Source organism: Delphinus delphis, chromosome 8, assembly GCF_949987515.2.
Source record: "Delphinus delphis chromosome 8, mDelDel1.2, whole genome shotgun sequence".
Lineage (NCBI taxonomy): Eukaryota > Metazoa > Chordata > Mammalia > Artiodactyla > Delphinidae > Delphinus > Delphinus delphis.
In genome coordinates, this window is record NC_082690.1 from 94,552,909 (window position 1) to 94,578,419 (window position 25,511).

The 25,511-nt window shown below is 40.5% G+C and overlaps 2 protein-coding genes across 3 annotated transcripts in view; one reads left to right on the forward strand and one right to left on the reverse strand.

Moving 5' to 3' along the window:
- The first annotated feature begins 3,817 nt into the window (after positions 1–3,817).
- The window catches only part of ALKBH3 (alkB homolog 3, alpha-ketoglutarate dependent dioxygenase), a 70,962-nt gene continuing 49,268 nt past the window's right edge, over positions 3,818–25,511 (forward strand). For both annotated transcript variants that reach the window (XM_060018747.1, XM_060018746.1), the window contains exons 1-8: positions 3,818–3,953; positions 5,586–5,734; positions 5,892–5,995; positions 6,812–6,846; positions 11,633–11,680; positions 13,932–14,035; positions 15,628–15,716; positions 22,486–22,695. In XM_060018747.1, coding sequence (XP_059874730.1) covers positions 5,656–5,734; positions 5,892–5,995; positions 6,812–6,846; positions 11,633–11,680; positions 13,932–14,035; positions 15,628–15,716; positions 22,486–22,695 — 669 coding nt within the window. In that variant the 5' untranslated portion in view covers positions 3,818–3,953; positions 5,586–5,655. The remainder of the gene's footprint in view (positions 3,954–5,585; positions 5,735–5,891; positions 5,996–6,811; positions 6,847–11,632; positions 11,681–13,931; positions 14,036–15,627; positions 15,717–22,485; positions 22,696–25,511) is intronic.
- LOC132429184 (lactosylceramide 1,3-N-acetyl-beta-D-glucosaminyltransferase-like) lies at positions 8,611–11,587 on the reverse strand. The gene has a single exon (XM_060017386.1). It carries the CDS (start codon positions 9,854–9,856, stop codon positions 8,711–8,713), a length of 1,146 nt encoding a protein of 381 aa, XP_059873369.1. The 5' UTR covers positions 9,857–11,587; the 3' UTR covers positions 8,611–8,710.

The window sequence follows — 25,511 nt, forward strand, 5'->3', positions numbered from 1 at the left end:
TAAGGTTGGGAGGGCTTTAGTAACTTTTCTGAAGTCACCCACCAAGGAAGTAGTGAGGCTGAGACACAGTTCACACACTTGATATAATACAGTTCACACAGCTGTGAGGACTGGGTAACTCTAAAGCGGAATCTGCTAAGCCTTCTAGATAAAGCCATTAAGAACGACCTATAACCCAGGGTCTGCTGGATTATATTGCTACCAACCCTTCACTTTTGAAGTCACTGAAAGAAACCAGCTATGAGGTCTCAGGAAATGGCTCCACGTATCATTCCAGGAATAGTCCTGCCTTTCTTAATTTGGCTTTCATTCTGCCATGTATTTGTAGAGTAGTGGCATGGTGGCATCATGAAGCACAGTGGTTCAGTTTTCTCCTTTGTCAATGGAACTAATATTTATATTACCTACAACACAAGGTTGCTCTAAAAATTAAATTAGCGTAGGCATGTAAGTAATTGGAGCAGCACCTGGCATGCAAGAAGCTCTCAAGAAATGTTAACGAATAATATTACTTGCTACTATTTAGAAACAAGGACGTGGAAATGTAGCTTACTCTTTTCAGGGGTAATATAACTATCAGAACATCTTTGAGCCATATGAATGCTACATACTTTAAAACCTTGACATAACTCCCTGTTTGCCATAAAGGTCTTCACTGATGCCCATAACCTCTAGTGGTCTCTCCTGTCCTGGATTTTTGTCTGCTCTCCACAATTTCACATCCAATTATACTGTTCTTTAATATCATTTACACTATGGTTCAATGGTAGATTTTATCTCTGGCAGCACCTGCAATCATGCTGGGCACTGAACAGGAGGAGTTCCTGTCTGGAGTCTGGGGAAGCATCCTTTCTCCCTCAACAATGTTTAAAGTTGACAGAGACTTGAAAACCTCCGCGCAAACACCCTCCTCCTCCCTCAAGCCAGGAAATGCTAATAAGCCTTTGGCAGTTGAGACGTGAGCTGGGAATTTCTCTCTGAAACCTTCACTGAGAACTGTTAGCGTGATGGTGGTTATTTGCCTTGGATTGGATTTTCTCAGGAATTCAGCAGCAGGTGATTGAATGTTTGGCAAGAGTCTGGTGTGAAAATCAGCAACTGAAAACAGGTGACATTTGTGTTGCCTCACCCAGAATCATTTCTAAGAGCTACCACTACGTAAAGTATCTATCAGTTTTGCCATCCAGGGGATAACTGTTGGGTGGAAAAGTAACCACCTGAATAAAGCAGGCAGCTGGAAAAGGTAAAGAGAACTCGTGAAGCTTCTTGCAAAATGAAACAAGGCACTGTTAAAAATGCAAATTGCTGGGCCCTGCCCCAGACCTACCGGGGGGCGGGGGGGGGGGCCTGGAATCTTCATATTTACAAGCATCCCCTACGGACTCCAGTGCAGATGGTCTTCTGACTACACGCTGAGAAACGCTGATTTCAGCTTCCAGATTTGTGCCTACTGGGACTTCAGGAGGGTTGTCTCAGGTGAAGAGAATCAAGAAGGTAGTGCAAGAGTAAAGGGCCAGAGATAATAAGGGTCCAAATCAGAGGCAACCCCACTACCTACAGTTTAAGGCCCGCCCTGGAGCCAGCCATTTGCTACCCATTGCTCCCATCCCAATCACACTGTAACAGTCAGGACTTAAACAGGAGACAGAAACCATATAGTAATTTGAACAAGGAAAAAAAAATATTAAGTTACCTACAAGGGGAAAAAGAAAACTCTGATACACAGAAACAGCAGATATAGGGAGCAGCCACTACCTACCTCTATGTCGAGGCAGAACATGAAGGAAGGCACAAATCTGGAAGACTCCCACCCATCAGGAAGCACAGACCTGTGCTGTACTTTTTAAGTCGTCTGCTCCAGGTGAGGGTTTCACAGGGTTTTCAAGCAAAGGATGACCAGTCTCCTCAGACACACGAGGGCAAGCTGCTTCCACTGCCAAGGGAGGCTCAGGGTGACTTGGATGTTCAAGATGGTCAATTTCACCTGGGTCCAAGCAGATGTTCCCTATTTCAAGTTTTGGGATCCCATTCCTTCCCAGATGATGTCTTAACTTCACAAGAGATGTTAACAAGGCTGTAAATTCAACTAATTCAGCGCACAGAGAGGTGCCAATCACAGCAGGCCACCATGCACTGCGGAGCCAGCTGAGAGAAGCACACTGGAGTGAGGGGAAAGAGCTCCTTCTCTCTAACATTTCTCCCTCTAATGTCCCTCTAGCATCCTCTACTGATGAAGCTTAACACCGAGCCAAATGGCAAGAGAGAAATGTTGTAGTATTGCAAGCAGAGCAGAGAAGTATGGGGCTGGGGCTGAGAATCAGTAGGCTGGTGACTGGTAACGCACCCCACCTTCATTGTCTCTCCCATGGTCTCTGCTACCACCCCCTAACAAAAACACAAATACTGCAAACAGAAATGAGGAAACCCAGGATGCCAACACCCATCAAGAACATCTTTCGAAAACTATATACTCACATGTATCTAGGGTGACCAACCATCTCAGTTTGCCCAGGGCCGTTCCAGCTTTAGCACTTAAAGTCCTGCATCCTGGGAAACCCCTCAGTCCCAGAAAAACCGGAACCATTTGTCACCCTACATGCCTCCCAAAGGTTTTCAAACACTGTGTGCATCAGAATCACCTTGGGCACTTGGTAAAAATACAGGTGACTCTGTTAAAACTGTTAAAGGTGATGCAGTTATTTTGGGTGCAAGCAGACCATGGATTGATTTTTAAGAAATGTTCTACTTGGAGGACAATCCAGGACTTCTTTGTTCCCGTTCCAAAACCATAATCATTGAAAAGAAAGAAATGACATCCTTTGGAAGATACATACAAGGTTCCTGAACCAGAAGCAGACACTGACAAATTATTAGTTGATAGTAACAACAACATAGGGTCATTGATGGGGTATACTGAGCTTCTTGCAGGTAAGCATTATATAATACAAGGTTTATTTTAAAGACTTTCACAGAATAACTTGCACAGACATAGTTAATTTAGTGCTACTTTTGCTATTTTCACACTGTAAGGTACATGATTTACCATGGCCGCTTTAAAGATGTTTCTCAAGAACTCAGATGGGTTGAAGAGAAGACACTCTTAACATTTACAGAGTTTCTACTGCGTTCCAGGCATTGTGCTAAATTCTTTAAATATATTATCTCATTTAATCCTCCCAACAGAAGCTGTACCCATTTTATAAAGAAGCAGGGTACGCGACCTAGATTATACACCTAGTAAATGATGGTGTATAGACGGAAATCCAGGTCTCTTCTCTCACGCAAAATTTGTTAGCACTGTAGAGCCATAACGAATAAGGCGTGGTCCCATGCCCTGGTCTAAGTGCTATGATCGAGGTACGCACAGGCTGCAGTGGCAACACAATGGAGGTGCATCTTAGACTCTGAATGGCTTTCGGGATAAAAGTCAAATCCTTTTGCTCAGTACATCAGGACCAGGTTCCCCCAACGCCTTCGCCCTTCTGCCAGGCCCGCTGGGTCTCAGTCGCTCTTTCCGCACAGACCAAAGAAGTGGGCTCTTGGACGTCTCTAGTTAGGGGTGTGCGGGGAATGTCCAGAGGGACTTCGGCCTAGTTAATACGTCTTCATTCCCACCTTCGCCATATCCCGGCCCCGCACGGGGCTCCACCGCACGCTCAATCTCTGTGCTCCCCTCGAACTCCGGCCCTACCATCTGCACCTTCAGCGAGTCGGCCCTCCAGGCGCGGGGAACGCAGAGCTGCCCGGATTCCAAGAGGTGGCGCCGGAAGCGGCGGCCGCGGCACGTGACGTCAGAGGAAGTGCCTGACGCCGCGGCCTGTGGTTGAGAGTTGCCGGAGTCGGTACCCGGCGCTCAAGGTTTGCCGGACCGCGGGCGGCGGAGCAGGCCGGGGGCAGCGGAGTTTACTTTAGGACGAGCGGCTTTGAACCTCTGCGCCCGTCTCCGCCGGCAGGTGAGGGCTCCAGGCCTATCGCTGGGTGCCCGGGGCTGCGAGTGTGGGGACCGCCCTGAGGTCCCTTCCCGAGCGACCTCCGGGACCTCGTTCAGGGCCTCCCAGGAAAGAAGGGTCTAAAATAGAGAAAGTTGCTAACCCTTATCGACAGGACTAGGCTCTGTTACCTTCGAGGATCGCTTAACCCGCACTTGGACCGTGAGAAAAGTATTGGTTCTTCTGTTTACAGAGGAAGAAACAGGCTCAGAAATGTTAAGTCGTTTGCCTCAGGCCATGCAGCTGGGAAGTGTCAGATCTGGCTGGCGCCAGAACCCTTGCTGTTTGCACTGCAGCAGGGTTCTCACACTTAATTCGAGTAAAGAATCTCAGCATGGAAGGTGGGGTTAGTTAACAGTGTCTGGGACTGCAAATTCAGTAGGTCTGGGATGGGGTTCTGGAATCTGTATTTTCAACAGTCGTACTGTGCATATAATAGTAACCGCTCCCCTGTGAACATAGCAAGAACGGTAGCTAATTGTTGTGTTAAGGTTTTAAGGCCTCACTTGAGAGAAAATGTCACATGAGGGCTTACTCTGCAAATCATGTGAGACTGGAGAGCTGGTATTTGGTTCTGCCATTAACTTTTTGGGCAGATGGCAGCCTCTGTCCTCTCCCCACCTATTAAATAAGAAGACTTACAGACTTATCATTTGTTGGGGGAATTTGTTAAACATACAGATTCCCGGGACCAGCTTTATTCTACTGAATCAGAAGGTCTGGAGGTGGAGCTGGGAATCTGTAGGCTAAATAAGCTATCAAATGAGCCTGTTACCTTTGAGAACTTGAGATGGAAATGGATTATAGGGTTGGAATACTCCCCCCCCTTCCCATTTTTGTTTTTTTGTAGCAGTGCATGCTCCTGTATTTGCTGTGGGCTAGACTTTTATTGGCAAAAATGTCAAATTAGTATTACTGGCCATGACGAGGTGGATTTTTTACTTAGCTGAAGACTGGAACGTAATAAAATTTGAATGTTAGTCTACCTACTGTTGATTTCCTGAGTGACACTGGGTGAGCCGCTTAACTTTGTGGGCCTTACATACCTGTTTATCATCATCTCCTACAATGCTTGTTATAAAGACAAACACCTGTATCCATCCTACATCACATCCTGAGACAGGCCATAGGTGCTTTTAACAAGCTTCCGTGGAAGTTTGATGCAGCCTGTGATAATGGAATATGGCAATGCCCTGGGAAACTGTGTCTTAGCCTATTTCTGAATGTTCATAGGTGGAGTATTACAGTTTCTCTGTGTTCTGCTCTTGGGGGACTAATAAGAGTAATGTGGTTTTTGATAGGTCCTGGTTTTAGAATTTCTTAACATCTACTTTCTTGCGAATGAAGTGAAAGTACTGTGATAACATAAACATTAAAAGATAAACATTGCAAAAGATAAACATTAAAAGCAGCATCCCCAAGTGACTTAGTAGGCTCCTTGACTGAGATGTTGTGATGTCAGAAGTTGATTTCATGTAGAAGCTCTGATTGCTATTGAACCATCTCGTCTGCTTGAAAGGATTATAATTACCCCTTGATAGTCCAAGCTCTCACAACCCCAACTAAAACATCTTTTTTTTTTTTTTCTTTAAACAGATACCATTGTGTAGTTTGAATCAGGAATGAAATATTCTGAAAGCTGAGAGCAGAAACCTTCTTGATCAACATGGAGGACAAAAGACGGCGAGCCCGAGTGCAGGGAGCCTGGGCTGGCCCTGCTAAGAGCCAGGCCATTGCTCAGCCAGGCAAGAACCTGTGGGGATCTCGTGTGTGTGTGTGTGTGTGTGTGTGTGTGTCTGTCTGGACAAGTATCATCCTATTTTATATATATCCTTTTGGTTTATAGTGGACTCCCATTTCAATTGATGTTAAGGTTTGAGTCTCTTCTCTCTCTTGCTTCAGCTCCCACTGCTGAGAACCATCTCCAACAGAGACCTGGCCAAACCTGGATGAACAAGGAGCATCGTCTGTCTGACAGACAGTTTGTGTTCAAAGAACCCCAGGAGGTAAATTCTTGTTTCTTCTTCAACAGTAACAAAGATTTATTTATAAAAGCAACAGTCACATAGTAGACACTCAAATAAATAGTGACAGAATAAACTCACTAATAAAAAGAGAGTTGAAAGTATTATAATAATAATGAAATATGGAGTATCAGTTTTTTAGTATGTCTGAGGATTCTTTGTAGTCTTCCCCCAATTTGTAGGCATATATAGTTCCCATTTTTTTTGGCAAGGACGTGTACCATGACTAGAGGTTAGAGGTTATACCATGACTAGAGCTTGCATTAGTTATCTAAGTTCTAATGGTCCTAAAAATTGCTAGTATAGCACATATCTCTGGAATTGGATTGAAATTTCAGCTACTACAATGCCTGATCTTTTTAGCTTTTTCTCCCACTGGGAAGGATGTAAGAAAGGGTGAAGAGTTACTTTTTAATAACATGGGGAAAAAGAGCTAAAAATCAGGCATCTTGCTGTAGTAATAATTATATAAGTAATATTAAAACCCCTTATTTCCTAGTATATCTTCTATTTTAAAAAATCCCTTGGAAAGATGGTTTTTCCAGAGCTGCTGACTGCTAGGAAAATGTATTAATTCTAATTTTGTCATCTTTTACTGCCCACTAGTAACTGTGACGTAGTTCTAAGAAGAATAGAAACAAGAGTTTCTGGTGGGATAGTGAGAGCTTAGGATAAAAAAGGGAGAGGTTTAAACCTGATTTATTTTGCCTAGAAATGAGAGGATACAGTAATCCTGCAAGTAAGCCTCCCTGAGGATTAGGAATCATTCAGAAATCAGACCTGGCTTTTTCCTTGCAGGTGGTACGCAGAGCCCCAGAGCCACAAGTGATCGAGTAAGTAAATTGCTGCCCTCCTGTAACTATTGCCCACAGTGAAAGGGAGAGTCCAGGATCTTTCCCTCACCCTGGTTTTTCCATCTGGAAAAGATAATGGCCAATGTGTCTAAATTTTAGGCTGGGATATTCCTGTCTCAGATGTCTTTAAACTTGGTCTTTTGAGAAGCCTTTCTGAATTTGCAGATGGCGTGGGAAATGCAACCAGATATCTGTACATTAAACTCTTGGCTCTGGTGTAGATATCCAGACCCTATTTCACTAATATGTCTGCAGATAGTAGTTAAAACATCTCCTAGGTAAAGACAGAGAGGGATTTTTTCCTGAGTCATTGAAACGTGGCTCTTTGAAAAACCTGTAAGTATCATTTTACTAGCAGTGCTTAAGAAAACTGCTAGAAATTTAGATGCTCTTACAGTTCATTTCTTAAAACCACATAACTCTTCCAGAGCAATTAAATGATAGTAAACATTTCTCTTATAGTGATCTGTGTCTAAAATACTCTTTTCCAAAATGATGAAAGATGCTTTGATTCCTCTTTTCCTGCTTCTCAGTTTCCATCTGATGCAGATAAATTATCAGTAGAAAGCATCCTTTTATTTTAGCAAATTAGCATTATGTGTATGCTATTGCTCGTGAACAACTGTTAAGCTGTTTGGCTGTTTGCAGATTGACTTGTATATCTTAGAAAAATTTTAAACGAACACAGATGTCATCATACTTTCAAAGAGGGTATGTAGTTGTGGCCTTGCCATTAGTTAGATATGGTAACTTACCTAGTCCTTAGGTAAGTTATTGCTATCTCTCTGGACTTTTGTTTCCTTGTCTGTAGTATTAAGGGTTTGGACTGTATAATCACTTAAGACCCAGTATGGTAGCTCTAACAGTCTTTGTTTTGCAAACACAAATGTGATACTGCCTCCATTTGGTGGTAAAAAGGAGAAACAAAACCATGAAACCTGTTACAGATAGGACATTCAGGTTGAAAAAAATGGACAATTGTGAATTTCCAAGTCAGAGAAGAAAATGACAGTACTCATTCCTCGTTGACCATAGGGTTTGTTAATTCTGTTTATCTGAAGTTAACTATGCTAGATTTTTTTTTTTGGCCTCATTGGGTCTTCGATGCTGCGCACGGGCTTTAGTTGTGGCGAGAGGAAACTATTTTTCATTGCGGTGCATGGGCTTATTGCGGTGGCTTCTCTTGTTGCGGAGCACGGACTCTAGGCACGTGGGCTTCAGTAGTTGTGGCTCGCGGGCCCTAGAGGGCAAGCTCAGTAGTTGTGGCTCACGGGCTTAGTTGCTCCGTGGCATGTGGGATCTTCCCGGATCAGGGATTGATCCCGTGTCCCCTGCATTGGCAGGCGCATTCTTGACCACCGTGCCAGGAAGTGTAAGGGGATCTGGGGAAGTCTCTAGATTTTTTTTTTAATAGCCAGAAATGTCCCTCACATTTGAAGTGAGCGTTTCTAAATGTGGCCCAAAATATAGCACACTGAAATATTATATTCACACTCTAGGAAGCTTTATAGGCAGCTCATTTTGAAATGTGCTAAATGTTTACGATAATAACTCTGCCTACATTTTGGCTCAGAGCGGCTCACACATCTACCTAAGAGCCCAGCTCAAAGGTCATGAACTGCTAACTCACGTGGAAAAGGGCGATGGAAATACTGTCCCTTTATGTTATTCTCTATAACTTATCTCTGTGAGAAGAATCTGACACAGTTATCTTTTTTTTTTTTTTTCAAAATATTTCTTTGTTCTTCATATTCATTTCACTTATGGTACAGACAAACATTTAAAGGTTTTTTCATCCACGTCTGGCTCAGTGACAGTGAAAACATACAACATTCAAGTACTATTAGGCAAAGGCAGCCCTACACGGATACGTATCCTCACAGGTCAGTTTGCAAAGGAGGACTATCTTAATTATTCTGCAGTATAATTGACCAAAGAAACCTTTTGAAATCATTTTTACTCTTGGGTCTGTGGCATCCTTCCAAAGGTCCTGAAGGTCTTCTACATGCCCATGAGATGTCATCATTTTTTCATAGATGCAGGGATGATAAGGAGTTTTACCTTCCCCAGAGAAAAACACATGGTACTGTGGTACTATCCCTATTTTATTGGCACAGAGGCCCATGAACACATCGTCTATGTAAAGACTAGAGTTAAGTGTCTGTGATGCCTCATAGACTTTGGCGGCTACATCACCAGAGATCACGTAGGCGGCTCCTGCGGTATAGTCAGGGTAAGCCGGCCACTGGTACATTTCATAGGAGACATAGTATTTGCTGCTTTTGTCTCTGACGGGAGGGGCACCACGATGAACACGACCAATCCAAAAGTCTTGAACACCAATTCGTTCTAAACTCTGAAGGTATTCAATAAGATTTGGCATGTGAATAAATATGTCATCATCAGCAGTCATAAGGAATTTGGCATGTGGACAAAAGCTATTTGCCCAACTGAACTGCAGAAGAAATTTAAGAGTAAGATTATAGAAAGAATCAGCAAAGCCTTGCTGAATTATATCATTGTACATCTGATCTTCCCAAACCAGTCTTCTCTGAAGTCTTTCTCTTGTCAGTGGGTCAGAAGGTGTTCCTAAGACAAACAGAGTTTTAATGTTGGCGTTAAGTTCAGAGCGAACATACTTCTCATTGCCCCATGTTTTCCTAATGGCAGAACGGCGACTGTAGTTTTCAGGAGCAGTCTTTACAAACAGTAAGAGCAGGATGTCTTGTGTTTGACACTTCTCCTCATGGTTTATCAAGTACTGGTAGCGAGGAGCCCCATCCTCGCTGCGCTTAAGAGACAGGCTATCATTCACAAAGTTGTAGCTATTTATGAGGTATCTGTAAGAGTAGGACTTCATGTGGCTCACGATGTGGTTATCGATCGGTATCCAGAAGAACATGAGGCTTAGTACAAAACAAGTGGCAAATAACTGAATAAATTGCCATTTTTTTACTCTCCTGCCACTAACAAACATTCTGACGTCCATTCAGGTCTGTTTTTATTCAGGGTCAGTTTTAAATGGGTGCTTCCTTCTTCAAGACCATAGGACTTTGTATTCTTTAGAACAGATGTGCATGTTGGTCATTAAAAATGTAAAAGGAGCTTCTTATTTCACAAAATATTTTAATACCATTTTTTTCGGAAAGGGGAGAAAACGGAACACACTGCAGGATGAGGACACTGGCACATCAGAATGCTCCCACTCTGACATCCTTCATTAAGTTCGGGATTGGCCTTACGCAGCTATTCTGTGTACTCCTTTTTGTGAAAGTTAAGTGCAACCGTGTAGTAGGCCACAGACAGGATGCTGAGAGGGCTTCAGAGATGTTTCCAGTGTAGATCCCCTAACAGAGTAAGAAAATGTTCCGGTGCAACCTTGAATCTGGACCACATTTAGTGATCCGGAAGAGAAGACTACATTTCCACCCACCAGGGGCCTGGGCCCCTGCTAGGATGCGGTGGGATGCAGAGCATTTTTTTAAATGGTACGATTGATCACATATATTAATTCCATATGAAACAACTGGTCTCCGTACAGTTTGCATTAGGAGGTAGAATTTGTTAGACAGGCGATCCATTCGTTCAGAACATGCAAAGGTTTACTCATCAAGTTCAAGACCAGCTCCTCAAACTCCCAAATCGCAGGTCGGCTCTCCTCCTGGCAGCGAAGCTAAAGCCATGGGGGTCTCCGGAACAAAACTTGCCCGTTTAAAATCTTGGTCAGGGGCTGGGCAGCCGGCTCTCGGCTGGGCTCGCCTCCCCGGAGGGGAGCGGGCTGCCTGACACAGTTATCTTGACAGAGGTACCTCTCCAGTCTGGGTCACTTTTCTCACCATGGTGGGTTATAGACCTCACTACCCTGCCCATCTGTAACAGTTTTGTACTGTTGCACATTTGATTAAGTTCAGTAAGCTTTTTACTGCTCATCTATTATGTGCCAGGCACTAGGAAACAGAAAACCCATTCCAGCCCTTCAGGAGCCCATAGTCTAGTAAATGAAATAGACATGTAGTCAGATAAGGTGTAATCCTGGATATCTTGGAAGTGTAGACTTGTAGGTAATGTGGTGTGGTGACAGAGGATGAGATAGCTAACAGTATTTGCCTGGATTACAGGTCAGGAAAGGTTTAGAGAAGGTGATGCTGAGCTGAGATTTTGAAGGATGAATTAGAATTTTCCACTGGACCAAAGCTGGGGGTGGTGGATTGGGGGTGCTAGATGGCGGGGAGGCATGCCAGCATGTAGAAAAGCATGGGGTTAGACACGTGGTGGTGTATTCAGAAGATTCCCAGCAGTAATTACTGTGGAAGCTGATGCGTCTGTGGGAACTTGTCAGGAGGTGGAGCTAGCTCTTGGGGACCTTGTACTTGCTTCTGTTCAATGTATCTCTATTCCAGAGTCTCCAAGGGGGTACTCTATTTGCCACCCCTTTGTGTGATAGATTCCTGCACCACATCAGCCTGAATTATGGGTGAAATATAAAGGGATAGCACTAGAATTTATATTGTCTTGGTTTTTGCCTCCATGGCCTGATTTTGTCAGGATTCCAATCCCAGTGCCATTAATGATTACCACACTGTTGCCCCTTACCTAAGTGTTAGAAGAAGGTGGGGCTGTACTTCCCTCGTAGTGCGCCTTCGTCGTGAAGTGATTTTGGTGAGCTAGGACTTTGTGAACTCTGCAGGACAACACTTCCTTCCGCTACGTGCAGTATATTGCTTTGCTTGACACTAACAAGTCTTTGTTTTCTTTGTTTCTTTAGTAAAGAGGGTGTGTATGAAATCAGCCTGTCACCCACAGGCGTATCTAGGTAAGTGAATCCTCACTAGAAAGGGACTATAATTATCACTGAGTTATAGTCTCTTAAAATATTCTACTCCCTTGATTAAAGTAATTAATGTGGTAATATCTCCTTTTATACTAGCTTCAAAACATTTTCAAAGCCTCTCAGGTATAGTAGCTTACTTTTCCAGTTTTTCAGGTGAGGAAATGAGGTCCAGGGAGATTGAGTACTTTTTCCTAGGCTACAGAGTAATTTAATATTAGAGTTGGGTCTGGCCTCAACTTCTGTGCTGTTTGTGTTACATTATTATTATTATTGTTAGATTACATTGTATGTATTGGGTTGGCAAAAAGATTGTTCGGTTAGTGAATACGTTGTTCAATAAAGTTCTTGGTGAAAGTGGAAAATGTGTCTTTTATTTTTATTTAAAACTGAACGAACTTTTTGGCCAATCCAATATTATTACATATTATGTTAATCATACATTATTATATATAATTATATTAAGTTATGTCATATTGCTATATAAAGGTAGATTTCAATAAAATTAAAGCATATATGATTTAGGGTATATTAGGCATTAGTCATTGTTTCAGAACATTTTGAAAGCATCACCTAAATGCATGTCACTATAAAATAATGAGACATTTAAATAAATCAGAACTTATCTATCTAAATGAATTGCTTAGAAAGAGTTGCTGTTGGACTTGGAAGCCTCTATAATTAGTCCGCTGGCACTGCTATTATTATAGCCTTTTTCAGAACTTCCCTTTTAAAGCAAGTTTAATAGTCACACAAGAAAACCAGTTGCATTATTTTGGTCACATCTCATTGTTAACCTGGTATGGCTTCAGGTGAGCTTTGGCTCTTTCACAGAATCATTTCACAATATGTGTAAGCCAAATCATTAGGCTGTACACTGTAAACTTATACAGTGCTGTATGTCAATTATATCTTAGTAAAAAACTGGAAAAAAGTAATAATTCAGATGCAAACATTTTAAATTGGACAACAGGTTAAAATTAATTAATAAATTACTTATTAAAAAAAATTAAATGTACCTTTAAAGAGTGAAAATTTACTACCAACAAGGCTGTTGAAGAGAGTGTTCCATGGGCTTTCAGAACATTTCTTAAGAAAGGTATCCAAAAAAGCCAAATGCATTGTTAAAATTAAATAGTATATTAGGGACACAGAAATCAAAACCATAATGAAATACCACTTTATATTCACTAGAATTTCCATAATCAAAAAGACAATAATAAGTGTTATTATAAATGAGGATGTGGAAAAATTAGAGCCTTCCTGTATTGCTGGTGGGAATGTAAAATAGTACAACCCTTTTAGAAAAAAGTTTGATGGTTTCTTAAAAAGTTAAGCATACATTTACCATATGACCCAGCAACTTCACTCCTAGGTGTCTTACCCAAGAGAAATGAAAACATACATCCACACAAAGACTTGCATGTGAGTGTCCATAGCAGCGTTCATAGTAGGCAAAAGTAGAAACAACTCAAATGTCCATCCGTTGGTGAATGGATAAAGAAAATGCAGTATGTCTATATAATGAAATATTTTATTCTACCGTAAAAAGAAATGTTCTGATAATGTGCTACAACATGGATAAACCTTGAAGACATTATTCTTTGTTGAATTTTACAGCATGTAAATTATACCTCAATAAAGCTGTTTAAAGGAGAAAAAAAAAAGATAGCCAAAACAATTTTGAGCTGGCTTGGCACTGTTGAAATAAGTGTATATTCAATGAGAGAAAGAACCCTCATTTGGATATGTTTATTTTGATAGTTATAAATGATTGCTTTCCCTACAATTAGCATAGTCTTAGAAGACTACCAATTGTTAAAGTAACACAGGGCCAAGCATTTTATTAGTTATTCTACATTTCACAGTGATGCTATAAGGTGGAGATCATCTTTGTGTTACAGATGAGAAAAACCAAGGTTCAGAGAGGTTAAGTAACTTGTCCAAGGTTTCACAGCTAAGCAGTGCTTGGGTAATATTTGAACCATAGCTATGAAAGCTGTCATGTACCTCTTTATCCTTCGTTGCCTCTTTTATTTGTCTTAACTTGAAAGAGGTTTATTTTACATCTGGAGCATCGTGATCTGGGTGATATTAAGCTCTGGAGGTGTGGTAAGATGATTTCATCTCCCCACGAAAGGAAGCATCATCCAGATTAATTTATTCTGCTAATGATTAGAGTCTAACTCATCTTTTTCTGTGTTCTTTAGTTAATAACTGTTCTTTCTGCATCAAGGGTGTGTTTGTATCCTGGCTTTGTTGACTTAAAAGAAGCCGACTCAGTATTTGAACAACTTTGTCAGGATGTTCCCTGGAAACAGAGGACTGGCATCAGAGAGGGTAAGTAGATCTCTGAGATCACAGTTGATGTTTGGTCTTCCTTTCCGGAATGTATTCCAATACCGTTGCTTCTTTGCACCGTTGCTTCTTTGCACCACAGCCAGATTTAAACAGAGATTCAAAACCTGACTGGAAGCCTCAGGATGAGTGAGAATTAGCCTGTCAAAGGGGACAGGGAAGAGTGTACCTGGCAGAAGAAGCAGCAAGTGGTTCTCAGAACATGGCAGAAGATGGGCGTTCAGGGAAGCAAAGGACGTTTGGTTTGACTGAACTGTGGTTGATATGCTTATCTCCTTTTGTGTTTGTTCACTATTTATTACTGCAAATGGTGCCAGCTTTCCTCTTTCTTCATAGAAACCTCCAGAGCTTTTTTTTCCTGATTCTATTTGGCATATATTCTTTTGTGATCCTTTTTATCAGCTTTTTATTCTCATTTTAGTTTCACTAGAAGAGTCCAGTCTCCCTTAGCTTCAGCGTCTGTAGTATTCTACTGAGCTTGTTGAGATTACCTGACTTGGAACAGGCTCCTCTGTGGTCATCCACAAGCAACAGTACCTGCTATACCAGAGGCGGTCACTGGGGAGCGCCTGTGCTCTAGCATAGAATTTCCTTTCTGGCACATTGAGTGAATTTAAATTTTCTGTGGAGAAAGAGGCAAAGTATACTGGCATCATTTTTGTAACTCAGGTGTCAGAATGAGAGTCAGCTCTTTCAGGGCAGCCTTCTAATTCCCAGCAGTTTCTACAGCAGGGCTTTTGGTGACAGACTTGGCTTTGATTGCTGGCTCTGTCTTTCAAAATAATTGTTAATTTTAAACAAATTACAGTTAAATAATTTTCTGATTTTCTGATCTGTAAAATAGATTGAATAATAATATTGATACCTATCTTACATGGTTGTTGTGATAATTAAATGAGATAGTGCATGATAAGTACTTAACAGAATGCCTGCTACATAGTAAGCCTTCAGTGAATGTTAGCTGCTTTTATTATTGTTGTTTTTATTGTTGTAGTGGTTGAAATCAATTGTAGGAAAAATAGCAGATCTATGGGTAACTCCCTCTCTAAATAAATTGGACATCAAAACCTTCTGACTAAAATTAGCTACATGCTGTGATTGGTCAGAGCACTTTTTTCTTCATTTGGAATCAAAAGGGCTTACACAAGGGTGGCACATGGGTGAACAGTTTGTCTTGTTTCTTGTATGGATGTTGGTGCCACAAGTTCCTACCTACAAGGATTCAGACTCCATAACCTGCATTTTAGACCCTCCCTAATCTGCGCTGTGTCTCCTTCACTCTTGTTTATGTCATCACTGACACAAATAAGTCACACACATTCTCACCTCAGAGCTTCACCCATACTGTTTCTGCCAGTGTACCTTCTCTTGCCGTCCTCCTTTTAGCTGTCACCATTCTACTCCTGAAATCCCACGCCCTCTGTGAAGGTGGAACCTTGGGTCAGGGCCCGTCCTTACTCTTCCTTTGTATTTCTCATAGCTTCTTATACATTGCAAGGCATGGTGTTGGCACTCAATAGGTACACCTTAAATAGCATCAAACCATTTCAAAGGCCCTGTATTTTCTTTCTTAGATGTAACTTACCAGCAACCAAGACTTACAGCATGGTATGGAGAACTTCCTTACACTTATTCAAGAATCACTTTGGAACCAAATCCTCACGTATGTTGGAATGTTGTTGTTGGTTTGGTTTTATAGATTGTATACTATAAATGTAGAGTACTATAAAATAACAGTAAGATACCTTGCAGAGCTGCATGGTGATTCCTAGTTCAAAAAATCCTCTGGGTTCACACGCTGAGTTTTTGGGCTTATTACCCTTGATGTGCTTTTGATCCATAGATAAAGACAGAGGATGAGAAAAAAACTGGAACTAGAGTGAACTAGAACCAGACTCTAGGATTTCAGAGAAATGAATCATTTATTTTCCTAATCTCCCCTTCCCCAGGCTTTTCCGGCCGTAGCCCTCTGTGTGCCTCCTGATACATATTTGCTGTGGGGTCTAAGCCTTATGACTGACCAGTGAGGTCAGAATGTTTCTTCCCACTTCTCAGGCTCTTTTGCCATTTGTGAAAAAATCCGTGCTTTTCTTGTTGACTTTGCATTCATTCTGTGGTTGCAGTTCTCATACTTCTAACTTACCATTGCTTTGGCTTGTCTCTGCTGCTTCTTTTGTTTTTAAAAATTTCCATGACAGACAGAGAGATTCTAGTATATAAATTAAGCTTGCCCAGATGATGGAATTAAGATCCAAGAAACAGCACTCTGTTTAGTCCCTGGAATCTTGCCTTTGGCAAATAATATTATGTTTTTATTGAAAGAGACTTTGAAGAAAATGGAGTTTTGCTTATGGCATTGGAATAAAGAGAAATATGACACATTTAGAGCGTCTAGTAATTTGTTATCATAAACTACCATTTTACTAAAATATTCAGGGATAAAATATTGACTGAAGGGAACATGGCTTTTTCACATAAAGAGATAGCTGTATGCTCTGGTTTCTACAGCTGCATTTAGAATGTGATCCGGGGAAGCATTGAGACCCTCTATATCTGAAGTTGACTTGGAAACGTGAAGAGAATCGAATTAGGCCAATCCAGCATAGACTGCTGGCCGTGTTTCTGTCAGAATTAGTTTATCTTCTTGTCAACAGTCATACCAGAGAAGCTGAGGATTAAACAGCCTGTGGGGAAGAAGTTCTTATTCATTCTAGTTAATCTTTCAGAACAGGATTTCTCAACCTCGGTATTACTGACATTTCAAGCTGGATAATTCTTTGTTTTTAGGGTTATCCTGTGCATTGTAGGATGTCTAGCAATATCCATGACTTCTGCCCACGAGCTGCCATAAGCACCCCTCACTCAGTCGTGACAGCCAAAAATGGCTCTAGACATTGCCAGACATCTGCCAGGGGTCAGAATTGACCTTGGTTGAGAACTACTGCTTTAGAATAAACATAAGGCACAAAGATCTGCTGAGTTGAGTGTCCACTTATGCTTGGAGACATTTTGACAACTCTTCAAAAGTATTTTTAAAATGATAATCCTTTTCTTATAATGGAAGTAATATGTGTCTGTTATTGAAAATCTAGAAGCTACAGATAAATATGAAGAATATTAAAATTTTGGATAATAGTTCCACCTGATATTTTGGTTCCAGTCTTTTTTTTCTTTTTTTTTAGGCAAATATATGTAGAGGATTTTTCTATAAAATCAATTATTTATATACTACATTTCATTTTACTGTATCATTAACATATTTTAGTATCATTAAATATTCTTCTACAACATTGTATTAATAGGTACATAGTATTCCATAATCTATGTGTAGCATAATTTATTCAAGCAAGCCTCTTTTGTTGGATATTAAGGTTGTCAAATTAGAGTTTTTTAATTTGAATTTGGCTGGCTCATAACTTTGCATTTATTGCTAATTTAGTTTGTATACCATCTGGAACAAAGTCAAAAGTGATGCCTCAGATTTTTTTTAAGGGGGGATTCCCTAATGTGTATATATGTGTTGGGGGTACTAGTTTAAAGTTGTTATTATCTCAAGTTTAGTATCCTATAGCACAGGAAGAGATTCAACCATAGGTAATTAAACTCCTTTTAGTCTTTTTTCAAACTAAATCTTGTATGAACCCAATGTATGAAAATAAAAGAGTATCTCGACTGACTGGCAGTCCTACCAGCTTGACCTCTTCTTTCTCCTGCTGTGATCCCAGAGACATCTCTGTGGTACCTACGTCTCTACAAAACACTGTTTGAAATCCACTGAATAGGTCCTTTTACATTTGTGATTCATATTTTCTCATACTCATTTCCTCAAATGTCTTTTAAGGATAGAATGTATTCACTGAACAGTGAGATGACTCTGAATTTTAATATAGACGTTCACTTCTGAGGGATCTGTATATAGAGTATTGGTTGGAGAGTCTAAGTTAATCCTCTAGTTCATTATTTCCTTTTTTTCTCCTTTTCTCCTTCACCACCAAAAATAACCAAGAAAAAATATATATCCACTTAGAAACATAATGCAGACTTGGTGTTATCACAGTGCTCAGTCCCTAAGCAAGGCAAGGAAGTGCTAATTAGTTTCTCAGTCACATTGCCGAAAAGCTCTCATCCTCCTCCTTTACATTCTTGTGTTTCTTGTTAAGTGTATAATTCTAGCATCTGATCTTTATCGCCATGAAGATAAGCTTAAGTCATAAAATAAATAGGAAATACAGCTTGCTAACATTATTATGGAATTTTACTTTGAAACTTATTCTCTTGAACTAACCTGTGTTAGTTTAATAACATTTGTTTTCTTGTTCTAAGTTTTGTCTGTTATTATTGCTGTTTATTTTTTAAAATCCTCTTCTCAGAGGAGCTGAAGAGACATTTTTCCAAAGAAGACATACAAATGGACAACATGAAAAGATGCTCAGCATCACTAATTATTAGGGGAATGCAAATCAAAACCACAATGAGATATCACCTCATACCTGCTAGAATGGCTGTTATCAAAAAGGCAAGAAATAACAAGTGCTGGTAAGGCTATGGAGAAAAGGGAACCCTCTTACACTGTTGATGGGAATTGTGCAGCCACTATGGAAAACAGTATGAAGATTCCTCAAAAAATTAACAGTAGAGCTACCATATGATCCAGCTATCCTACTTCTGGTTATGTATACAAAGAATATGAAAACACTAATATGTACACCCCTGTGTTCATCACAGCATTATTCACAATAGCCAAGATATGGAAACAACCTAAGTGCCCATCAACAGATGAATGAATAAAGAAGATATGGTATATATATACTACTCAGCCATTTAAAAAACGATGAACTCTTACCATTTGTGAGACCATGGATGGACCTTGTGGGTATTATGTTAAATAAGTCAGGTGGAGAAGGACAAATACCGTATGATTTCATTCATATGTGGAATATAAAAAACTAATAAAATAAATGAACAAACCAAACGTAGATACAAAGAACAGAGTGGTGGTTACCAGAGGGGAAGGGGCAGAATGGAGGGCAAAATGGATGAAGGAGATCAGCTGTATGGAGATGGATGGAAACTAAATTTTTGGTGTTGAGCACGCAGTATGGTATATAGAAACAGAAATTTTGGAAGAACCCGGACGAACTTTTTGGCCAACTCATATAATGTTGTACACATTAAACTTATATAATGTTATAAACCAGTGTTACTTCAATAAAATAAATAAATAAAATCCTCTGCTTAGAATATAATGCTAATATCCATAACAAGGAATGCCAGCTTTTTTTTTTTTTACATCTTTATTGGAGTATAATTGCTTTACAATGGTGTGTTAGTTTCTGCTTTATAACAAAGTGAATCAGTTATACATATACACATGTTCCCATATCTCTTCCATCTTGTGTCTCCCTCCCTCCCACCTGGAATGCCAGCTTTTACCATGATTTCCATGTGACAGGGAAGCTGAGTGATTTCCACATATACTCCCTGGAAGTGTTACCTGACAATAGTCACGGGATATACCTTATAAGGACATTATGCTTTCCTTTGCTGAACATCCATGTCTTTGCTTTCAAACATAGAACGTGGACTTTGAAGGGGTTCCTTATTTTCATTTTTTAAATTTATTTTTTAAATTTATTTATTTATATTTTTGGCTGCATTGGGTCTTCGTTGCCGCGTTCAGGCTTTCTCTAGTTGCGGCGAGCGGGGGCTGCTCTTCGTTGCGGTGCGCGGGCTTCTCGTTGCAGTGGCTTCTCTTGTTGCGGAGCATGGGCTCTAGGCATGCGGGCTTCAGTAGTTGTGGCACACGGGCTCTAGAGCACAGGCTCAGTAGTTGTGGCTCACGGGCTCTAGAGCGCAGGCTCAGTAGTTGTGGCTCACGGGCTGTAGAACGCAGGCTCAGTAGTTGTGGCTCACGGGCTCTAGAGTGCAGGCTCAGTAGTTGTGGCTCACAGGCTCTAGAGTGCAGGCTCGGTAGTTGTGGCACATGGGCTTAGTTGCTCCACAGCATGTGGAATCCTCCCGGACCAAGGATGGAACCCATGTCCCCTGCATTGGCAGGCGGATTCTTAACCACTGTGCCACCAGGGAAGTCCTTGAAGGGCTTCTTTAAAGTGGTAGTTCTTAAAGTAGAGTCTGTAGATCCCTGGAGGAAGTCCCCGAAATTCTTTCTGGGAATCCACAAGGTCAAAGATACTTTTATGGTAATGCTAAGACTAGGTGACATTTTTCACTGTGTTGAATTTGCACTAGTGATACAAAAGTAATGGTGAATAAAATTGCCGGTGCCTTAGCATGAATCAAGACACTGCTACCAAACTGTACTGGTAATCATTGTTTTCTTTACTACCTGCACTTCCAGTAAAAACAAAAACAAGAAAAAATGCTGATTTCCTTTAAGGATGTCCCTTGATGAAGGAGTAAGCACTATTAGTTTTATTAAGTCTTGATCTTTTTTAATTGTTTGATGAAATGGAAATTATGCATAAGGCATTCCTACAAACCAAGTATGATGGTTGTCGAGGAAAAACACTTGTGTGATTGTTTAAGCTGTAAGCTGAATGAGCTACTTTTGTCATGGACCATTTTACTTGGAAGAGCAGCTGGCACACAAACTAGTTATTCAGACTTGAGTATTCAGCACACATTTTCTCAAAAATGAATGAAGTGTCACTTCCAGGAAAATAATGGACAAGATTTGTCACTAATGATAAAACTTGAAGTTTCAAGGAAATATTAGGAATTCTGGAAAAACTCATATCCACCACCTTGAGCCTGACCTCTTCCCTTTACTTAGCTTTTTCTGAAGAGATCAGTGGTTTTTTGATTTTTTGATATTGGAGATGTTTTTTTGTTATTGTATAACAAAATATGTCAGTATTAAAAGGGTCTGCATAACTCAGCCAATATTTTCCAAATGACCAATGCTTGATGTTACAGAATCATGCAAGATTAAAACATCCATTCAAAGTGCACTCTAGACCAGTGGACTTAGATGTAACAATATGAAACGTTTGTTGATATAGTTTCAGATTCCCCATTGCATCTAACCTTTAAGAAATCAGTTCAGTTGAGTTTTGGTGTAATGTCAAAGAATATTTACAATTATTTGAAAAGGCTATAAAAGATTCTTCCTTTTTCTAACTACATACCTGTGTGAAGGCAGTTTTCTTCGTATGCTTCAACAGAAACAACATATTGTAACAGATTAAATGCAGAAGCAGATATTAGAATCAACTATTAAGTCAGACATTAAAGAGATTTGCAAAACAGTGCCACTCTTCTCACCAATTTTTTGTATTGGAAAATAGTTAATTTTCATAAAATAATACGTTAACATGTAATGAGGTTATTTTTTAAATGAATTAACCAAAAATTAAAATTTTTTTTAGTCTTAATTTTTAATATGGTAACTGTTGTAGCTGTAACCCATACATACAGAAGTTCTTTGGGGCCGTCAGTAATTATTATTTTTTTGGCCGTGCCTCATGGCTTGCGGGATTGAACCTGGGCCCTCAGCAGTGAAAGCACGGAGTCCTAACCACTGGACCTCCAGGGAATTCCCACCTCAATAATCTTTGCTAGTGGTGTGAGAACTCCTGTTCTCCAGGAAGCTCTGTAAAGCACTTGAGGTTTCCTGGAGGCAGGACATAGAGTTCTAACAAGAACCACAACCAGAGCTGTGCTCATTGTAGCCCCCAACTACAACCCAAGCTTAGAGGTCATAGCTTCCTAAAGTATGTGTGGCAAGATGCTGAGCTCCGCATACAAACAGGGGTGAACTCGGTGCTCAGCAGGCAGGGCTGTGGTCTCTGTTTAAATCTTCTGTAGAGCACAGCCATGCTATGATTCCATTCTGTAGAATGTTTTTCCCCTCTAGGTTCTGTTTTTAGGAAGTTTGCCACTCTGGAAATATTAAATACCTTTTTTAAAGAGCAGTTCTGCCATTCCTGATAAAATAGGAATGGAACAGAGGGCCACCCAGCAGGAGAGTTGTTTCACTCCTCAGGCCTCAGTCTGCATCTGCTAACTCTTGGTGGCCCGTCAGCTGTGGTGACAAACCAGGCTTACTGCTCCACACGATACCTCAGTGACTTACTGAGGTGACTGCCCTGAGTGTATTGACAGTTGCTTCTCTGCGAGTGTCATATATTTAACATGGAAAGGATGAGATGGGTGGATAGGCCTGGTCTTCATGACATTCTATACCAAATTTAGTACCTTAATAAAAGTGTAGAGGTCAGCTTGCTTCAAAATAGAAATAACAGGAGAGAATTAAACTACTAGCCTTATGTTTATTACGTTTCCGCTGGTTTGCTTATTTCATGCCCCTGTTTATAACATGACTGATTTTGCCCTTCCTATTTTTCCACGTGGCTGCCACCTCGTGTCTTAGTGAACTGTCTCTGCCCCTTTTCTTGGCCTGTTGATTGCAGTGGCATCCTGTGCTGCTCATGCTGAAGAACCAAATTGAAGAGAACACTGGCCACACCTTCAACTCCTTGCTTTGCAATCTTTACCGAAATGAGAAGGACAGCGTGGACTGGCATAGTGATGACGAACCTTCGTTGGGGAGGTGCCCCATCATTGCTTCACTCAGTTTTGGTGCCACACGCATGTTTGAGATGAGGAAGAAGCCCCCACCAGTGAGTAGTCTATTTATTTTATGTTCCTCCTGCCATCTAATATTCTGTGAAAAAAACTGAGCTCTAAAAGGCTCCTATTTTCGGATTTAGGGGATTGGAGTATGTGTTTTGTTGATGAAACATTTTCAACTGATTGCTTACCCCATGGTTAACTTTTGACTTCCAGAGAAGCCATTCGTTCATTTACTTATGCAACAGAAACTGCCTGCCGCGTGCCACATGCTAGAGGCTTATTTGCATTGGTGGAAAGGACAGACATGGTCCCTGTCCACATGGAAACGGGGGTATACAGATACTACTAATTACTCAAGTAATTGGAATTATGATAAATGCTAGGAAGGAGGGCTTATAAAGGCAAGGTTCAAGTTAGTGGGGGCAAGGAGGCAAAGGAAGGGAGTCTCAAGGAAGATACCCCTGAAATTTTAAGTAAGTGTTCTTCATGGCAGTGTTGCCTCTCTTTTGTGAGAGAGCATCACATGCATCCTCATTGCCTTCTTAGCCTGTTCCTGAAATCCAGATGGCTCTGTAACTCTTTCAGAGAGGAAATTCAAGCCAGATTATCAGACAAGCAGTGGCTAAACTGTAGAATAACTTTAGTTGTCCAGCCCAGCTCTTACCTATATTACAAGACATTTGAGGGATACGAGGGCTGTTCGTGTTTTTAAATCAAAAAGTATAGAACTTTAGGACTAAGGTAGATAGAAGGATAGTAGAAACTCTAAGAAAAGAGCAAATCTCTACCAAATTATCTTATTTCCAGGATTTGTGGTTTTTTTCTAACCAAGGTTCCCAGTCATTTTGTTTATAACATTAAACCAGACCCAGTCAGTGTGGAAGGCCTACAAGGCTGTGTTTTGAGTATGACCTAATCCAGACCACATAATTATCAGGCAGTCAGTGCTTGTGTCTGTTCTGCATCAGATATACTTCTTTGGGCTGTTTTTCTGACACGTATCTGGGTTTCCAAGCATGGAATTCTGAAGCATATTGTGTTGTTTTGCATTTATGCCATTAAGCACCCTTCATTGGTATATTTTCTGTTGACTGGGTTTTCTTTGCTTTTGTTTGCACAGAAACTTTAGTCTGTGTTAGTGAGGGATTGTCAGTTGCCAGTGACTTACTGAGGGAACTTGCTCCCTGAGCACTTTGAATACCTTCACGGTTTCACTGGCAGGCAGCCTTCTCATGTACCAGGGAGTACCACCTGAGAAGCAAGGTATGGTTATGCTTTCGTATGTAGGCTTCCACTCAGTTAAATCCCAGGTTCACACATGTGAAGAATTCATCCTGCCCTTAGTAAGTCTCCTGTTGTATGAATAGTGGAGAAACACCACGTGTCTCATTTTAAAGTTCAGACCCTCTTCTCAAGCCAGGCATACAGAACGCAAACTTTTTGCCAGGCATGGTCCTGGGAGCTGGGGCTATAGCAATGGATAAGTAAGGTGAAGTCATCTTTCCCCTGCTGGAGCTCCTGATCTGTCCCGTGCTAGTGCTCTGCCCCCCTCCCGGAGCTATCCGTCCAGCTTTCTGATTGGAAAACAAGCTGTAGTGTGTCCAATATAATCTTTGGTGTAATCCGAGTCTCCAAGTCTTTGCTGTTTTCTTTGTTGCCAAGTATTTAAGTATTCAGTTACTGCTTCTCTGTACACGTACATTCACCACCACCACCATCATCCCTTTTTAAAAACATTTTTGGCCTGTTTATAGATTTTAAGCTTAAAAATTCCCAAAGCATGCTTTCTGGATAATTAATTTTGCTGTACCAGCAGTTTCCAACTATTAAGCGTTAACAGTGTTCCGGTGCCCAGAATACCACTATTCTTTTTCCCCTCTAGGCAGCTGAAGGTCTTCATTTTCTCATATAAAAACGTATTCATGGTGATCAAGAGCTATTTCTTGGTAATATAATTCAGTTATGTTATAGGTTCGTGTGTGGATGGAAAATGTAACTACCACTTAGCATTGTTTCTGAAGGCAACCATTTGGAACAAAATCTCTGTGACCATACTTACTGAAACATTGTCTTCTCAAGGCTTCTTAGAGTCTATTTTGGTGAACATGAGTGAAAGCACAGGCCATGAAACACTGAAAATGTGGTTAAGTCCCTTTAATTGTCCACTAGTAGCAGGGGAATCTGCACTGTAACTATGGTAGCTGATTTGATGAAAATACAGATCTGATAAGTAAGAAAATTTGTCTGAAACAAAGTTGACTGAAGAAACAGATTTGGGAAGAAATATAAATGTGTCAGTATGTCAGGTTACTGACTCTAATAAGTTTTGGCTTCCAGCATAGTCTTAACTATGATTGAATTTGATGCAGTTGTGTATTCCTTCAAATCTGGCTTTTGTTTAAGATGGGGAAATTATAATCATGCATTAATGAATATAGTTTTAAAATTACTTTTTTCCTCCAGAACCCATAAAGTCCATTCTTGGATAATCAAAACCCAGGTTTGAACTTTTGGAAGGATTTCTTCAAGTTTCTTTAACAGATTTTAAAAATCATGGGCTCCACAAATCTAGCTAAACTTAAAGTGCAGAAGCCTTTCTTTGAGTTGACATCCTTGGAAATGTATCTTAGAGTACATCATCTTTATCACAGGATAATGATCCCTTTTCTGAAGGATTGAAAGGAAAAGTTTATTGCAAATCAGTCTACTTTTCTTTCTCAACTGTGGTGATAGCTTTGAGAACATGGCTCATGATTCATATTGTACAACTCAAAGTAAAAGCATAAAATAGAAAGTATAAATTAGTCTTCTGTGTGGAATTTGTAGGAGTCTTGACTTTCTGTAGCTCCTAGGAACCTGTCTC